Here is a 17,364-nt window from a genome sequence, read left to right as displayed (position 1 = left end):
TCTTAACTATTTTAATTTTTAAATTGAATATTTGGCTAAATCTTTGCTACGGTGGGGGGCGGTGCGACTGACGTCAGACGTCGATGACCAATCCCTACGCAGAGCGCCAAGATTCTCTCACAACGTCACAAAACATGGCAGAGAGGGACGCAGAAATCGGGTTCAAAAAGGTAGGCGCAAGGATGTCGCTCCGTTTTATTATGAATCGTTAAACTTACTCGGTTTCCCCTGTGGTTAAATAAAACAATGAGTATTGTTTTTATGTTTCGCTGAACTGAATTTGTTCTGTCCACTGAGCCTTCGCGCCAGCAGACCATATACATTGTTGCTGATGTGTCTGTCAGGCGATTAAACTTTACACCTTGCTGAGGTACAGATCTGTGGATTAACAATAAATGTAACGCCGAATGAAACAGCGGCTCACGAAGATTCAAAATAGTGTCACTGTTATGGGATAACAACAGCGTAGGTCGCCGATACAGTTGAAAACCATTAAATCGTAATTTTTCCAAATGCAGTTTTGTATTGGGAAGCAACGTAGGAGAACGCATCCGCAGGTTGCAAGATAAAAGCAGTGATATATGCTTGTTCACCATTCTCCTCATTTACAGGAGACGGTAAGCAAACTGCTCTCGAGTTTCTTCAAGGAGGACAAAACCAGACGTAAGTTTGATAATATATCTCCTGATATGAGAGACTTACCCCCCCACCAAAAAAAAAAACCCAGTTTATTTATGGCTCAACCAAACTCTTGTTACAGTAGGTGGAGATGCTGTGCTGCTCATGACAGAGATGCTCAAAGTATTTGTCCAAGGTATAGAGTTCTGTTGGATACAGATGTACATATCCTACTGATTGCTTGATGATGCATCTCTTAATTTGTTGTCTCATTTTTCCAGAGGCCGCAGTAAGATCACAGAAACAAGCCGAATCTGAGGACTGTGACCAAGTAGACATTGAGCACTTTGAAAAGATCCTACCTCAGCTGGTGCGTAGCTCAACTAAATCTGGTTTTAATGCCTCATTTAAGAGCTTAAATTACAATCAAGCAGTGCCAGGGCTGCTGCCCCGGTGTCCTGTGTGATCTTTATGTGTTGTTTAGACCAGCAAGGCATTTCAGGAAACTGTACTCTTCTTGTTTGTCTCCTGAATTCAAGATCCTTCAGATTACTGGTGCAGCTAATATGCACATACCTTATTTCACCTGTTGCCTGTATTACAGCTCATCATGAGAGTATAGGGCCTTCTATGTGATCACTGATTGTCAAACTTCTTGTGTTTGAGTCAGTATTCTTTATAGGAGTTTGTGTTTTAATTAGGGCTGCACATTTCTTTGGATTATAATGAAGTACTGTAGTTCTGCTCTCTTTTTAACATATGGTGCAGTCCTAGTTTTAATCACTGTACAAATTATTCAGTGTGAGCCATTACTCTTGTTCTGTGGTTCAGATAACCAGTGAGTTTGAGAGATTCGGTGCCTAGTGGTGTGGTTTTTAAATAAATAAGTTAATTTAAATCCATTTTCCTGATATCTCATGCTGGACCGGCCCAAACTGCTAGTATTTTGTTTGTTATATAAAATGCTGGTTGAACATACAGGGCAAATTGGACAGATTGGTCTCACATGTGCATCATTAAAGCACTAATTTAACTTTTTAATATTAATCTCAGTCTTTAATCTCTTTTCCAATGCAGCTGCTGGACTTCTAGCCCAGCGATGCCACAAGATGGAGCCAGAGTGTTTCCCGCATCCTCCTCCTTCAATCCGACAATTTCAGTTCCTGCACCTACAACTTTAGTTTTACTGATGTTTATATTTTCTGTATAACTGCAATTTCATAATCACTTAAATCTGAGATTAAATTAAGATCCTCGTTCTGTATTTATTGGGAGTTGTTTGATTTTAAGTGGAAAGCAGCAGTGCTGTCCGCACGCCTCCTTGCCACCATCAATAAGGCCCACCTGTGCTCTTCTGTGCAACAACAGGTGCTTCCAGCATGCTCCATGGCGCCCTTCATCAAAGCCTCCTGGAGCAGTTGGAAGCAATTAGAGTAATAAGGGGAGCAGCCAGTCCCTTAGATGATGACAAGTGCCAGGAAAAAAGGAGTACCCCCTCCGGCCACTTTGAAGTTCCCTTTTGCTGTCCTGCGATGTTTAGTTAGAGGTGGGGGGAAGGGCAAAGGGGACCTCTGGCACAGGGGGAAAGTTGAATGGGAGTGCGCATGCACGAATGTGTGCATGTGTTAGCCAAACATGGCCAGAGACCACACGCATAGATATTCTGTTTGAAAGGAAACATAACAAAACACATTGGAACATGGTCCAAGAAGAGCAGGGTGTAATTCTGAAGGTAAATAAACAAAAGAGGCGAGTAGTAGAGGTGCTTTCTCTCCTTTCATCACAGCAGAGGGGGAAGTTGGGCCTGCGAGGGAGAGGGTAATGTGGGGTTTTCTAACCAATGTGCCTCTGATGGTTTTCCACCAGTGGTGTATTTGACCAACGTGTCTTCACTATGAGTCAGCATAGCTGTACAACACCTCACACTATTTATTTGTGTGGCTCTCGGGGTGACTCACTACGCTTACAAATGCTGCTCACATACAGCTGGAAGCAACTTAGGCTCAAGTCAAGAGCCTAGGGCTCAGATAGGTGCTCAAGGACACGGCACCTGGAATTTGACCCAGCACCTTTTTAGTAGGGCCCAGACTGGATTTGTGTTTCCCAGGAGTTAGGTCCACAGCAGGCCCTCAGGAGAAGGTGTGTTTGGTTGAGTGATGTTCAGTTTAATGATGCCATGAGAACCATTAGCACAAAAGGAAAAAAAAAGAAAACCTTTTGTGAAGTAAATCATTTGTTGCGTTAATAATTAATCATTCATAGCAGCAAGTCCTGCCCTCTAGTTTTGACTAGTACAATACACTACACTACAGAGCCACCACTTTGACCTGCTCACTCAGATGAAATGCTGCAGGTAGACTCAGGTTTTATTACTACATATGAAACCAAATGATCTTGCAAAAACAAAAAGGTACAATATATACGCATACTTCTTGCAACTGTAAAAAAAACAAATGTTCTAAACGGTGTAGTTTTGGATATAATTGTATATTAAGTATAATCATAATAATACAGCAGCTATTCTTCCTGGGGACCACAAAAAGCTTTACATTGTGACAATGCCCTTTACAATGACATTACAAAATCAACAGGACAAAGATCAGAAAACAAACAGACTTGACAGTACAATAATATTAATATATATCATTGTTATGAGCAGAAAAGAATATGGTAGTAAGAATATTGTATATGAGTGTACACTGAGTAATGTACATACATAACTAACAACTAATAATTATAAAACATTCCAGAATAATATTAATAATGTTTCAATGCTTAAGTATTTTGAAATGAATGTACCTCAGCACAATCCAATTCACATTTGTATGTTAAACCCTTTCAAACTGACTACAAGTAAAACCTCAAAGGTGCTGTTTTAATAAATTTGAGTTTTAAATATAAATATTAGATGTATAGGAGTAGTGTAAAGCTTTTCGGGAGATTTTACAAGCGATGAAATGGATCTTTTCCAACTGTCAAATTTTGCAGATGAAATAAAAACAGTTATTCTGTTGGATCTCTCACAGATTGTTTTTTTTCGATTTTTTGATTCTTTTTTTTTTTTCCACAATATCAGCTCTTGGAAGGTCTCTCTACTGGCAAAGAAGTGCACTACTGTACAACGTTTCTCCTTATGCATCTTAGTGGAACAAATTACATCTGAAGGCGGTATTATTAAACATACGAAAGCAGTTAGGACAAGAATGGGGAGGGGCGTTGAAGAGAGTAATGAGTTAAAGCTTTTCTTGATCATACATTAAAGGCAGGGAGTGTCGACAGCCAGTCCAGACGCTTTGGAGGAGCTCTGGAGTGAGAAGCTTTTGCAGGAGACAGAGACTGATCTGTCTCCAGTCCTCTGGCTGGTCCTTGGACAGCGTTGCACATTGGATCAGGCTCTCATCATTGCTTGAAGATATCTGCCTGATTGTAGCCATCAATATCAATACTGATTTTATAGAAGCAGCAGGACCAGGATCAAGTTAAAATTGCCTAATAACTTCTTTTATCAGTGTGATTGAGTCGTCTTAGGGCAAACTTGATCCTCTTTGAACAGTTTGCATCAGTGGTTATGATTGAAAAATAAGTTACGCAATTGTAAACGCTGTCCACTTACAAGTTCTGGGAATACCTGTCCTCTGTAGGGTTTTTGTAAATTGTTTTGATAAATAAAAAGCAGTCTGATAAGGCTGTATGGTTACAGTAAACATGGTTTTGTGTGACGTTTGTCTGGGTGGAGTCGTCCGCATCGGTCCTGAGAGTTCCTCTGAGGGTATGTTAGGAGGATTATGTCAGATTTCACTCCTTAATTCCCCATCACTCGTCTATGGTTGTTTTCTTTTTCTGTTAGAATGACACAGATTCTCCAATTTCTGCAAACTTTCTCTCATCTCAAAGCTCCTTTCTTCTCGGGCCCAAACTAGGGTCTCGTCTATGACAAGTGATCATAATACACCCTTTTCCCTGGCTGCTGGCCTTGAAGAGATGGTTGTAACAACATCCAAGCGGGCAAAATCTGAAGTGTATAAGCTACATCAAAGTTTATCGGCTTATAGGGCACGTAAAACACTCACTTTTACCATTAATGTGTACATAAAAACATTTACTGCACCATGTACATCATTTTCATTAGGAAAGTCTTTGCTCTTTTTAACTCTTTTTCCAACCTGGGTAAAACATTGGGTTGATAGTATTAAGTCTAGAAAAAACAAATAAGGTTTACCGTCACGCAGCAGTCTTGTAATTCATGCAAAGACAGAAGACAACAGGAAATCTTAATCCACAAAGAAGCTACAGGTGTCGTCTGCTGTAAGTGCCAGATCTTACCCCTGTCATTTCAATTACACATGTTTGTGTGTACTTATATAATTATTATATAATAAATATGTGATGGCATGCATCTGTTGTCAGTTGTTTGTGTGCATGTATGTGCTTGCATGCATGTTGCGCTTGATCTGGGGCTGTGACGCATTAGTGCTCAGGAGACAAGAGGCCCTTGTGGCCCCCTCATGGTCATGGAGCTGTCTAACCATAGAGGAATGCTGCAGGGGACACAGAGCATTCCTCTTAGATCCTCCACACGCAACTCATGCACACATGAAAAATTACAAACATTTACAGCGCTGTCAAAAAAACACAAACAAAACACGGTCGCAGGCATTTTGGTGTGCATGCGTTTTATGGAAAGCTTGCGTGTGTGTGTGGAGAGAATGCAAATACAGAGGCAGCATCTCTGCTGACTGTATATACTGCTGTGACATGTGGGTTTCCTGGAGGCCCCGGGCCTCTCTGAGGGGCCTGGGGTCCTCAGGCTAAGCTTTGTTAAGGAGCCACGGGGCCCACGACGGGGATGATTAGAGCATACCTGGCAGTTTGAGCCACTTGGGCGCTCTGCTGGGATCACTTCTAACTGGTTGTGGCGCTTGGCTGTTAGTCTGAGGCTGAAGATGGTCTGCTGCTGTGTTCTGTGTATCGGCCGGGGCTTTGGTAGCCACGGGGGGCGGAAAGGATTCTTCCGGAATCAGTGAGGTGGATGATAAGGTCAAAGACCTTGGCATGCAGCTGAAGAGGGAAAAGGGAGCAAGAGAGATGTACAATTAGGCCCGCAGCTGGGTTATTTCTGGAGCCATGTACTACTACCTTAACTTCATTACCCTCCTCTTCCACCCCAAGTCCCCTCTCTACTCTCTGTCTCCACCTCCCTCGTCTGTGTGGTGGCCTACATGGTCAGGGCATAGGCAATAACAACAGACTAATCCCCTTACATAACACTGCACAAACTCAACGAAAAAAGACCATTCAATTAATTTTTGAAGCGGCTAAAAATAAAGAAGCAGCTTCGGCCGAGGTGACGTCAAAAGGAGCGTGTGTAGAGGGGGTGGACTCGTACCCCAAATGAGCCGACTGGACCGGAGGTCAGCAGAGCGCTCTATTTTTAGGCCCCTTCAAAAGCAATGATATAAAAATAGTCCAGCACTGACCCTCACAAGATCCGTCAGTCACGCTTAGAGAAGCTGTGAACCCGAAGGTCACGCCCTCGGAATGATGAAAGGGCTGATGTTTGATGATATTTAAAAAGGAGCAAGTAATGACCAAAATCTCTTTAGCTGGTGGCAGGTGGCACAGTGTGAGGTTGGCCTTTGTTAGACTTGTTAAAGGACTTCATCAGCAGACATGCGAAGCCCTTGGCGACGGGCTAATATTCACTGCAATAACACCATACGTACTGTGTGGTGAATGCTGCTGCTGAGATCAGGCTGATGTTAGAGTTTTTAGCACCAGCTTTGCACTGTCAGATTGTTTTTCTCAGTGTACGTAGATTTAAAAAAAAAAAAAAAGTCTGAAAGAAGCCAGTGTAGACAAAAGTTAAGGGTACTTTCCCACTGTTCGTATTGGGTTAAACTAGTCTTTCTAAAGTTCCATGCTCAAGTCTTAGAGGGCAGCATGTTGACCGTCCTCACAGTTGTCGGGGGCACCGGAACTCTAAATTAGCCCCTGTGAGTCAACAGGACAGCTTTCATGTAGACAAGGGTTCATGTCAGATTGCAGGAGAGGTCAGGATGTAAGGGTCAGAGGTCAAGATGCAGTGTTGGTCTTTGTCTTTAACAGCTTCCTGTCTGCTGTTTTGTGCAAACCTGAACGGTAATCCCTTGTGATACTGCTTCAAAGCAGAGAGATTGCCTCACTCTCATGGGACAGGTATGGGACTCATCACTCCACTTGTACTTGTTAACAAAGCAACCATTGTTCCATTGCTGTGATTTTCAATTTTTTTCAAAGACCCTTGTGGAAATGGTTGCTTAGTCAGTTAGCAGAGGATGGTTTTGATCCATCGACCTCTGGGTTATGGACCCAGCACACTTCCGCAGCGCCACTCTGCTACATTTTTGGGAGATTTGGGCTGGCAAATCTATGGTTTACTAATCAAGTCTTTATGGGTAAAGAGTGAGCCCCGCTACCTCAACTTTTCTCTGAGTTGTTCATTGGTCTTTCATAAGTCCAGCAAGAAATAAAGTTGCCAGTATTTGACAAGCTGACCAACATGCTTTTGGTGAGTCAGTGAGCTTAGGTTCAGTTTCCAGCTTTTCTTGATGGGCAAGGTTTCAAACACACACACACCCTTCTTACATCACAATTGACAGGGCTGGGTCTTTTTGTGTGTTTTTTTTAAAGGTTTGGCACATTAACAGATAGCTAAGATGGCAGTGGTGGGATTTGAACCCACGCCTCCTGAGAGACTGGAGCCTAAATCCAGCGCCTTAGACCACTCGGCCACACTACCTGAAAAATGCCCTTAGCTTTTCTCTGAGTTGTCAAGCCTTTTACTTAAATGTCTAAAAAATGCGTGCTAACAAAGTAATCTAAGCTGATGATTAACATTATACCGGCTGAACATTAACATGTTAAAGTTGTCTTTATGAGTATGTTGCCGTGCTAGTGTTAGCATCAGGCCCTAAGCACAGCTGTGCCTAACCACAAGCTTCACTTACACTAGCAAGACTATTAACAACAAACCTGGTCCAATGTAACACAGGAGAATAGTAAACATGATTGATCAGATCAAGCAGTCCTTCTAGTCCTCAAAGCTAATAAAACCGGCTTGAAATATGTAAGATCTGTAGCAGCAAAGTTCACTATCACAATTTATTTGACAGCGATTTACTTCAAACAAATCCTGAACCACAACCTTTGAGATCTCAAGGTCTGTCCTTAATAATTTATTTGATCTTTGACATGAATGTTTCATTTCAAAATATATAACAAGTTGCACCGATACTCCTGCTCACCCTCAGACTTTGAAGGCGCACCTGTTTCTGCACAGATGTAGTCCTGTAGCGCTGGAGGGAGGGTGAAACTCCAGGGTCAATAGGAGACACAGCAGGGTGCTCCACCGCAAGGTGTCTCTTTTTCTCTTTGAGAGCAAGACAAATGGAAGAGGCAACTGAGGCTCTTTTTGTTTCTCTGACATGAAAACAGGGCGACCAGGAGAGGTGATTTACCAGCCTGTCTCCACACCAGACTGGAAATAAACCAGAGCTGCTGGAAACACGCTGGCCTGGAAGGAGCAAGAGAAGGGGAAGGAGTTAATGCACATCACACAACTTGGATGATGGATGGTTACTGCTATAGGGGACAGTTTGAGCTCTGAAATAGGTCCGCAAATCACATGGTTTGATTTTTGCTCTTAGTGAGAATATTTTAATAATCAAATAAGAATACAGAAGAAGAGGGTCCAACACGAGACGATCCCTGATCTTTGAAGACGGTACATTGCACCGCTCTTGTTGTTTTACCGTCAACTGACATAGAGGAGGGGGCAACACTTGTTTCCAGACATAAAATGTAAACCCTCTCCAAAAACAGCAAAGCAGATCCACTCTCAATGAGCTGTAATTTAAAAAGGAAAAACAACAATAAATTTGAAAGGGCCTCAAAGGGGCCGCTGGTGCTCTTACTTTTCTGTACATAAAACAAAGCGCCGGTATGTTCTAAAACCACTCCATCGCTCACCCTGCGATGAAACACGCTGAGACAGAGACTGAGAGAGAGATGTAGCAGGCAAAGAAAAGAGAGACGCTGCTTTGAATTTGACTTACTGTGCAGAGGCTGTTATGTTGACAGACTAAGGCACTGTTGGATGAACTCCTTTCTCTTCCACTTTTTGTTCTTCTACCCCCACTCTATCTCAAAGTTTTCAGTCAGCCTTAATATGGAGATATTATCCAACGGAAAAGTTGTCAGCATGCTTGAATCAGTCTTGTTAGGACACTAAATGACTCAAGGGTGTAGGTGCTTAATTTGGTCTAAAAACGAATCTTCTGTCATATATAAGAGACTCCGAATGACTCACAGAGTGGAGGCAGGACCGTCCACTGCTACCAGATATCCCGGTGATTCTGATGCATTGATACACTACATGGGAGCTGAGGATCAATGGGAGGGCAATATCCTGCATCCTGATTCTGTCAGGAGGCAAAGCCATGACATGTCTGAGTGCCCAAAGAGAAAAGGCCAGGTGTCCCCTGGTCCTCTTCCATTTCCCCCCATCCAGCACGGATCCTGCTGCCTAATAGCACCAGGGAGCTACCACCCCTGGCACTGGAACCCCAGCTCACTCAGCTGTGGAGCTGCGTGGGAGTGAGGACTTAGTTGACTTACAATTGCTGCCTGACAGGAGAACTCGGGGAAAAATCTACAAAGAAGAAAACAAGCAATTTAGTGTGGCATTTCAGTGTTAACAACAGGGTGTGAGGTGTCCCAGATTAACCAACACTGATTATATCAACACTGTATCCGTCTAACCACATAACTACACAGTATAATCCACTGTCCCCCTCCTGTTTGACACCTGAACATTCAATATAAACTGAACTGAAATGCATAGTACCATTACTAACAATTCACAACTAATGTGCTTTTGATTACAGTCTCTAACAGGAGCTGCTGGTTTCTATTTTCTGGGTTGGAGACCTGAAGACCTTTTTAAAAGAAAAAGCATCCAACAGAGACGTGGTTCAGAGCGATTATATAAAATCTATCAACTACAAAAGAAACATGATCGAAAGAATGCCTTTTCTCAATCATCTCTGGGATGCACGTTTGTCAGAAACACTAGGGCTGCTACTTATTCTTCATTAATCCATTAATTATTAAGTCGTCATAATTGCAGAAGAACACACACACATGTTGACTCAACCCAAAGTGATATTTTCTAATTGCGGCCAAAAAACCTAAAGATATTTACAGTAATATGAACGAGAGGATATCAGCAAGCCTTCACATTTGCGGATAAATCTTTAGTATTGTAATGAATTAGTCTGACTAGTTGTTTATCATCCACCAAATAGCACGACTTGTTATAACGAAACCATAAAGTATGAAAATTAAGGGATTTCTTAAGAATATTGTCACACATAAGTTAATTCTCTAATTTTCTAATGAGTTATTTTCTTTTCTAATTATTAGTAATATTTAGGGTATGTATCGTCTGTTAAAACTGCTATTGTAAGGAACAGATGAACACTAATTCAGTGCCAAATAGAGGTGTTTCATGCCCAATCACACTGAGGTCATGAGAAAAGTTAACACACAGGTTTTTTTTATTTTTATGCATGGGTATCCTAGGGTGTTGGGCTGTTGACCCAGGTAGAGAAAGCACAGAAAGGACAGGGCGTAACATGTGCAGTGTGCTTTTTGGGGTTTTGAAACCTTGTATTTGCTGACGGCGGCCCTATCTCCTTCCTTCATCTTTCTTAGTTGAAGAAATATTGTCACAATATGAAAAAAGGAAGGTCAGATGCTCGGCAACAATGTAAAAACACAGCCATCAGAGCAATTTTATTCTTCACTACATCTCAAACGCTGAGAGGGGAAGCAGAGCTTGTTCATCCACAGCTGAGTAAACTACTTAAGTCTATCTTATATGGCTACAGACATGATTTTTGAAATGGAAAAACCTCAAAATGTGGTAATGATAGAGACAGACAAACATAGCCATGTTTGATTGCCAGACTTCCTTTTGTTATTTCACTGTGTGTTTGAAGTCTTGAGAGAGTGAGTGGAATCTTAGCAAACTGTCTTCAATTTCTGCACTTTCTCTGAATCAAAAACTGGTGATAAAATCTGTTGGACAGGATTCAGAGAGGAGTACGCTTTGACAATACACTACACGGCTACCAAATACTGTACAGGCGGGCCGGTGCCTTTGTCTTTCCTTGAAATCTCATATTGTCCTCTCAAACCAGCTGTGTTAAACCTGTCCGCAATAAGATAAGCTGTGGGTCTGTTTCCTGTGCTGCCTATAAATATGGCCTAATCACTCTCCAGTGGAGCTGGTGGGACAGATGTTACAGTTGCATCCCTTCACCATGCTGAAGTACATATTGATGGTTCACAGACTGTTTACACAGTTCTCATTCATCTGTGCTATGACCATTCCCAGTTGGATCCATTTGCCAACCCGAGTCTGATGGTTTACATAGCGGAGCCCCTCCGGCATGTGGAGCCCATGCTCTTTACCCTCTGCTTCTTTCGTGACTGCACACAAGCAAATAAATAACAAGTGAAGATGTATGTCCACAAGTAATCCATAGAGGAGAGGGCCTGGCGGGTATGGGATCTAAACAGACTCTGATGATTGTATATGTGGAGTGAGTTAAACAAGTGACACAGAATGTTATGCTTTGATCTGCTAATTATAGTGGAAAACAACCTGGCAACAAAACTGCTGTCATCAATTTGACCACATTACCTGAATTTTCCACCTGGCAAACAACAGAGCTCTCTGAGAACATGATTGTGGAGATCCAGCAGGTGAAGCTCTTTGTTCTACTTGATTTTTTAATTACAGAATTTAAAGGCTCACAAACAAACCTATGTTAATTCCTGAAAACCTTCCTTAATTGAAGGGGCAGCAGAAGCAAGTACACATCCTCCAGTTAGAGTTGTGTTTCCAGCAACCTGGCAAATGTAATTCCAATATTCACTCTCTTTTTAACTTCATTTTGGTCTCCACCATCTCCAAAGGGAAATATCTGGTGCTCTCGCCGCTAAATGCTCCACTGTGTTCATCAGGTCATAATTTTCTGCAGGTTCATCGCAACAAGTGACACCGTTTTCACATTTTCGTGATATCTTTTCATTATAAAAATATAGATTTTTAGAAGCTTTAATGCTGTTGTTTTGCAACATTAAAATTCTGAATAAGGGCTGCACAGGGTGAGCAGCTTTTACAAAGTGTATCTTTCTTCCAATGGCAAAGAAAACTTTCAATTACTGTTTAGCTGTCATTTTTATCTTACAAAGCCTTTGTGCTCCTCAAAGGCATTAATACCTGCACCTTGGTGATGCCTTTAATTGCCATTTAGCATTAAGCTGGCTGAACAATAAAGCCCAGGCTGAGGGGATGTTGTCAGGTTTAATGAGGCCCTCGGTGAAAGAGGGCTGCTATGTCGGCACCACCAAAGGCTGCTCCCTGAATTCACCTCCAGTGGACCAGAGTGGTCCTGTGGGGATTTGATGGGCTGAGGGAGCACAGACTGTCTCTCCCCCACTGTGGGGGGTGTGAGGGGCTGCAGTGGCATCGGTAGCCCCTTTGCTGTGCATGGCTAGGCGGGCAGAAAGCGCAGAGTGGAAGAGGTTATAACCACAGTACCGCGGAGCAAGGTGCCGCAGGACAACGTGGCACTGTGACACTGAAAAAGCTAGGCAGCGGTGGTCAGCACACAGAGGGAAGGAACTTTTACTAGGTTCCACAGCAGCCGGCAGTTTTTCACGTCACCTTACTGCAAGGAGTAAAACACGGGCCTTGTTGCCCCACTGGTCCACTTAAAGAACGAGAACGTACAGTGCCAACACGAACAAGCGTGGCCACAAATAGACATATGGAGACAATGACATGTAGCACAAAAGGGGAACAGAGCCAAAGAAGAAAAGCAATGACAACTGTGAACTCCTGCCCCATATTTAAGAGGGGTACATGGTTCACAGTTTCACATGGAGTCCTCCGCCTCCAAACCCCATTCCAGTTACTTTGATTCTTTATTCACCCCCCACCCCAACCCCCTCCAACCCCCACCGCCCCATCCTTAAATCCAGCTGATGGAGGCTCTTTTGTCCACCAGCACCCGGGCAACAACATCAAAGGCTGCTGGGTGTAAATGCAGAGTGCTTGAAAAACAAAACAAAACTGAAAAATAAAGAAGTCCCTGAGGGGATGGAAGATATTCACAACAGCACCCCGGAGAGGGAAGGAAAAGGAGCTACTATGTACAGGAGGAAATGAAATAAAGGACAGAGAAAGAAAGAAAGAAAGAAAGAAAGAAAGAAAGACACCCAAACTTGTTCAGTAGCAGTTACTTGTCAGACATTAATCATCATTTACTGAATACACAAAGGTGTGGGTTGGGTCATTCTCAGTTTAATGACAACAATAAACAAATGAAAAAAAAAAAAATGACATTAGACTTTCTATGAGACCATTATGACACTTTCTTTGTGCTGGATCATCAAAGCCCATTAGGAGACAGTGAAAGGCCTTCCATTGCCGTTCATGACCACTTCCTCATTCAGTGACAGCTGAATTGGAGGCTTGATGGATTGTTGTGAAAGACAATGTCGTGCTTTTGGACTGAATGCTTCGCTTTGATCTCACTGGATGCCCTTGAAGCTCCAACAACGGCTGATATGTTAACAACCGGTCTGGTTATTCTAGTTCTATCCTCCACCTTCTGCCCTGCCAGTCAGAGCTCCGTGGGGAAGGGGTTGGTGAGAACGAGGGGGGGGAGGTAAGGGGAGATAAAAGCCTTTCATCTCTGCCCCCCCATATGGGACTCCTGCAGAGTCATGCTTGGCGTGGCAGCATGCCTTGTCTCATACCCACAAAGTACCCGCCAGTGACACGCTGACTCCAGAGCCTGGCACCAGGTCTCCAGCCAGCGCCGGGCAAAACCCTCTATTCAGCAAAATGGAGGAAATACAACTACATCGGGCCCACAGCTTATAATTAAAAGTCCTCAGCCTCAAAGAGCACAGCATCTCCATCTTAATGGTAGGCTTCCATCTGAGGCATCGGTTTAATACTTACTCTGTGTCCCATCAGATAGTGATGTGGACAGAGGAGGAAGAGAGACATTAGGACTACAAAGACCACATGTGTCCCATCCAGGATTAGAGGTTCACTCTTCCCTCAGTAGCCTAATTGCTGGATTGGCCAGATCAAAATCACTTCATTGAGATCAAGGCCACTGTCTTCTTGTTGTCTCAGTACTCTGTTGCACAATAACTCAACAAAAGCAGCGACAAACTGGAGAGGGGGGGAGAAAAAGAGTCCAGAAGTCGCGGAGCGCAGATGAATGCAGTTCATGTTTAGAGAGCATGTTGTGTGATTAAGGGAAGCCCACATCAAACATTGTGGCTTAAGAAAACCACCAGTTGAAAAACAAGATGCTTCTTCTGTGCAGAGCGGCGCAGACTGGAGATGCTGTTGTTCAGAAGGCGGACCAGCCCAAACTAAACCGCCTGTCTGTCTCTTGAGACAAACAGGGAAATAAGAGACATCATACATTTGCAGAAAGGACTTGGAACTCATTCTGTGTAAGGGAGCACTGTGCAGAGCGACGAAACACAACAGATTATGAAGATGCATGCAGTGAATTTGAAATTGAAGGATTAATATCTCACAGTTTACTTTTAATCTACAATTTACTCTCCACAGCCTGTTAACTTTATATCAAGTGGTGGCTTCATTAGTTATTTCAAGAAAATTCTACTAGAAAATGTTTTTTTTCGTAGTAATTTGTTTGGCTTCACATTTCTGTACATTTCACCAGAACCTCTCACGGTTTCTGTCACGTATCGGTGGGAAAGCTGAATGAAAAGGATGGATAACACCCTCTTTCCCACAGAGAGAACGTCTCTGGACAGAAGAACAGCAATATTGTGGCCACATGTGTGAGCTTGTTTACTTACGCTTGCCTTTTAACTGAAGGAATCTCATGATTTAAACCACAACATAACAGACTAAATTATTAGCACGTTACCGCACTAAACATTTTTTCCCCTTTGATTGGAACAGGAGAAAGTGTGCATGTGTCGACCGACATCAGTGGGCATCGTGGCAGATTAACGCACGAGACGCGCGCCCGCAATTGGCCTCCCTCCTGCTGACTCACACGCACGCAGACACACGTGCACGGGACTATGCAACCTCTAAGGTAAAGGGATGGAAGGTTTATTTCTCAAACTCTAATCATGGAAATCTCCCCTTTAAACAATAAACTTTCAACTTTATTTCATCTCTCTCCTCGCAAGTACCACATCAAACAAATCCTGAGGTCAACAAGGGTCAGCGAAAGGATTTGGATAATGATGAGGCTCAAAGAAAAAGATTGAGGGCGGTGAAAGAGAGACGGTAAAAGAAGGGGAGGGGAGCTGATGGGAACAGAAGAAAGGATGGGGGCCGGTGGAAAGAGAGAGAAGGTGCAAAGGCTAGGTCTTGTAACGACAGACCCCCTGATTACACTGTTGCACAAATAAACAGGCCCTCTGCAGGCTCCCTGGAGTCCAGCTGCGGCACAGGAGAGGAAAGCTTTCATTTTCAGGGGGCTGAGGTCGAGCGAGGCAAGTGATGGGATGGGGCCTGGCTGTCTGCTCGCACCATTTCCTCACATCTCCATCAGCAAGTCAATGAACAGGGGTAAAGGGTAACATCTCATCTGAGAAGCTCGTTGATTACGTGCCATTTCCTGCACTTACAGGCTGCGTGGAAAGGCGTCAGCATGCGGATGAATAACTGTCAGTCTCAGAGAGCTACAGAGAGGTACTGCTTAGGTTGAAAAGAGAAGAGATATTTGTGCTTTTTGATGATGATGATGATGATGAGGGGCCATCTGTATGGGGTCAGATAAGTGTTGGAGGAAAAGAGGTTGAGAGAGACAAGGTTCAGATGCCCTCGAACCACATCTGTAATCGTCTTTCCTTCACCTCCGACCATTACAGAGCTCTGGTCCTCTCTTCTCTCTGTGTCCTGCAGCTATCAAGGCCCACATCAAGGCATGCCCCTGCTAAATATATGCCCCCCCATTAAGGGGCCATCATCAGATAAACAAGATAAACAAGTCCAATTCCTGGCAGGACTGATCAAAGGACTCAATGTTAACCCCATGGCCAATTTTAAGTAGGCAGAAAAATCAAACACAGATGAGGTCACATGGAAATAGGGGAAGCTAATCCATTGTCCCTTTATGGGCACAGAAAGCAAAAGGGACAGTGAAGAGGGTGGAGGAAAGAATGGAAATAGTTTTGCAAACTAGGGGGCATGCAGATACTTTCTCAATTGCATCCTTGCATCTTAATATCCCCCCAGCCTTATCGAGACAGTAACAACAAAATTCCTGCCAGACTGTGCACGGACAGGTGCACCTGTTTGTCACCACACATCCAAGAAAAACACACAGATATATATAGCAACAGGCAGTGAATACCTCGCCTAAGTCTTGGAGGTAATACGGAGGGCAGCACACCAAGTTGTAAAAGTCATCTTGGCTACTGATTTTGGGTGAAGCAACTTTGGCTGAAGTAGTCTACAGTCTCTGATACATGATGATGATACACACCCCTCCACTTTCTTTGAATTTTCCCAGTAGATAATTGCGTCATCCAGACCAAACATTTACGTATATGGTTGTATTTCATTAATCTTTTTTACAAGGCTTTTTTAAAATCACCTTCTTCCTTGAATGCCCAAACTCTTTCCAGACGCACATGTCAAACAAAATGAACAGTTGAAAGACAAAATCTAATCCAAAAATCTCTCCAAATATTCATACATGAATACACTTTCTGATTTATTGTCATATTTCTACTGCCAGAGCTCCACAGTCTTATTTGAAAAGCATTATCAGATACAACAGATTCTGGGATGGATCCACTTAAGATGTAAAACTTTAGCTGGTAGATATTAACAAAACGCATGCAGGAATTCAAGGTAGGACAGAGAAAATGCCTGCTTTTGCTCATGCAATCAGTTCATTCAAATTCACACAGGGCAGAGCGAGGAAATTCCATGGCTCTCTCTCAAAAGGGCCATATTGAATTGTAATCAAAAGATTATCCCAGAATAATCAAATGCCCCCCCATGGGACCACCCACAGAGAGTAGAGAGAAACATGAGACTGGCCACATGCTCTGCTTTTCACCAAGACTTCCATGGCACGGCCAATACAGGAAGAAGGGGAGAAGGAGATGTTTTGTTTTTTTTCGTGTGTCCCAACACTTCTAAAAAAAGGTCCCTTCTTGTGAATGGCATAATCCCGTACTGTATTGCACGGACTTGAACAAACGTCACTTCTTTTTAGTGTGGAGTTCCTCATCATCCCCATCATTTCACAGCAGATTCTACGTTATAGTTCGGTCAAGCCTCCACACCAAACTGTCATTGTTTGGGTTCCTGGCTTATCACATAATGGGAAAAACAGCTTTACTCTCAAATGATCCTGATAATGACAGGCCCGGTCTAAATTTAGCTCGTCTCTCTTACTGGCGTAGCTGGAAGAGAGAGCTGTAAACAAAGCTGGCAAAGCTTAGACAAGCATGTGATGGCTGCGCTGCGCTGCCTGAGATACGAACCATGGGGTCCAGAGACAGAGAGGGGTGGAGGGATACTGGAACAACACCACATGAAGTTTACAGACACCACCACAGACTCTGGTTGAGGCTTGTGGTTCATGTCGGAGCTTTGACTGACAGAAA

General features: G+C 43.2%; 1 protein-coding gene and 1 non-coding gene across 3 annotated transcripts; one reads left to right on the top strand and one right to left on the bottom strand.

Moving 5' to 3' along the window:
- The first annotated feature begins 67 nt into the window (after positions 1–67).
- cenpx (centromere protein X) lies at positions 68–1,882 on the top strand. Of its 2 annotated transcripts, XM_051389006.1 has the most exons (5): positions 68–170; positions 612–663; positions 761–814; positions 900–988; positions 1,696–1,882. In XM_051389006.1, exons 1-5 carry the CDS (start codon positions 84–86, stop codon positions 1,708–1,710), a joined length of 297 nt encoding a protein of 98 aa, XP_051244966.1. In that variant the 5' UTR covers positions 68–83; the 3' UTR covers positions 1,711–1,882. The 2 variants fall into 2 exon arrangements, with proteins under 2 accessions (XP_051244966.1, XP_051244967.1); XM_051389007.1 differs by lacking the exon at positions 761–814.
- A 5,432-nt stretch (positions 1,883–7,314) lies between these two features.
- On the bottom strand, positions 7,315–7,396 carry trnal-uag (transfer RNA leucine (anticodon UAG)). The gene has a single exon. It is a non-coding gene; the product is annotated as a tRNA-Leu (tRNA).
- Between the last annotated feature and the right edge of the window lie 9,968 nt (positions 7,397–17,364).

This window comes from Dicentrarchus labrax, unplaced genomic scaffold (genome assembly GCF_905237075.1).
Source record: "Dicentrarchus labrax unplaced genomic scaffold, dlabrax2021, whole genome shotgun sequence".
Classification (NCBI taxonomy): Eukaryota; Metazoa; Chordata; class Actinopteri; family Moronidae; genus Dicentrarchus; species Dicentrarchus labrax.
This window is presented reverse-complemented; position numbering and strand designations above follow the sequence as displayed.

Coding starts and splice junctions, on each gene's coding strand:
- cenpx (XM_051389006.1), top strand. CDS start 84: ATGACCAATCCCTACGCAGAGCGCCAAGATTCTCTCACAACGTCACAA. Junction 664..760: donor CAAGGAGGACAAAACCAGAC/GTAAGTTTGATA, acceptor CTCTTGTTACAG/TAGGTGGAGATGCTGTGCTG. Junction 815..899: donor GCTCAAAGTATTTGTCCAAG/GTATAGAGTTCT, acceptor TCATTTTTCCAG/AGGCCGCAGTAAGATCACAG.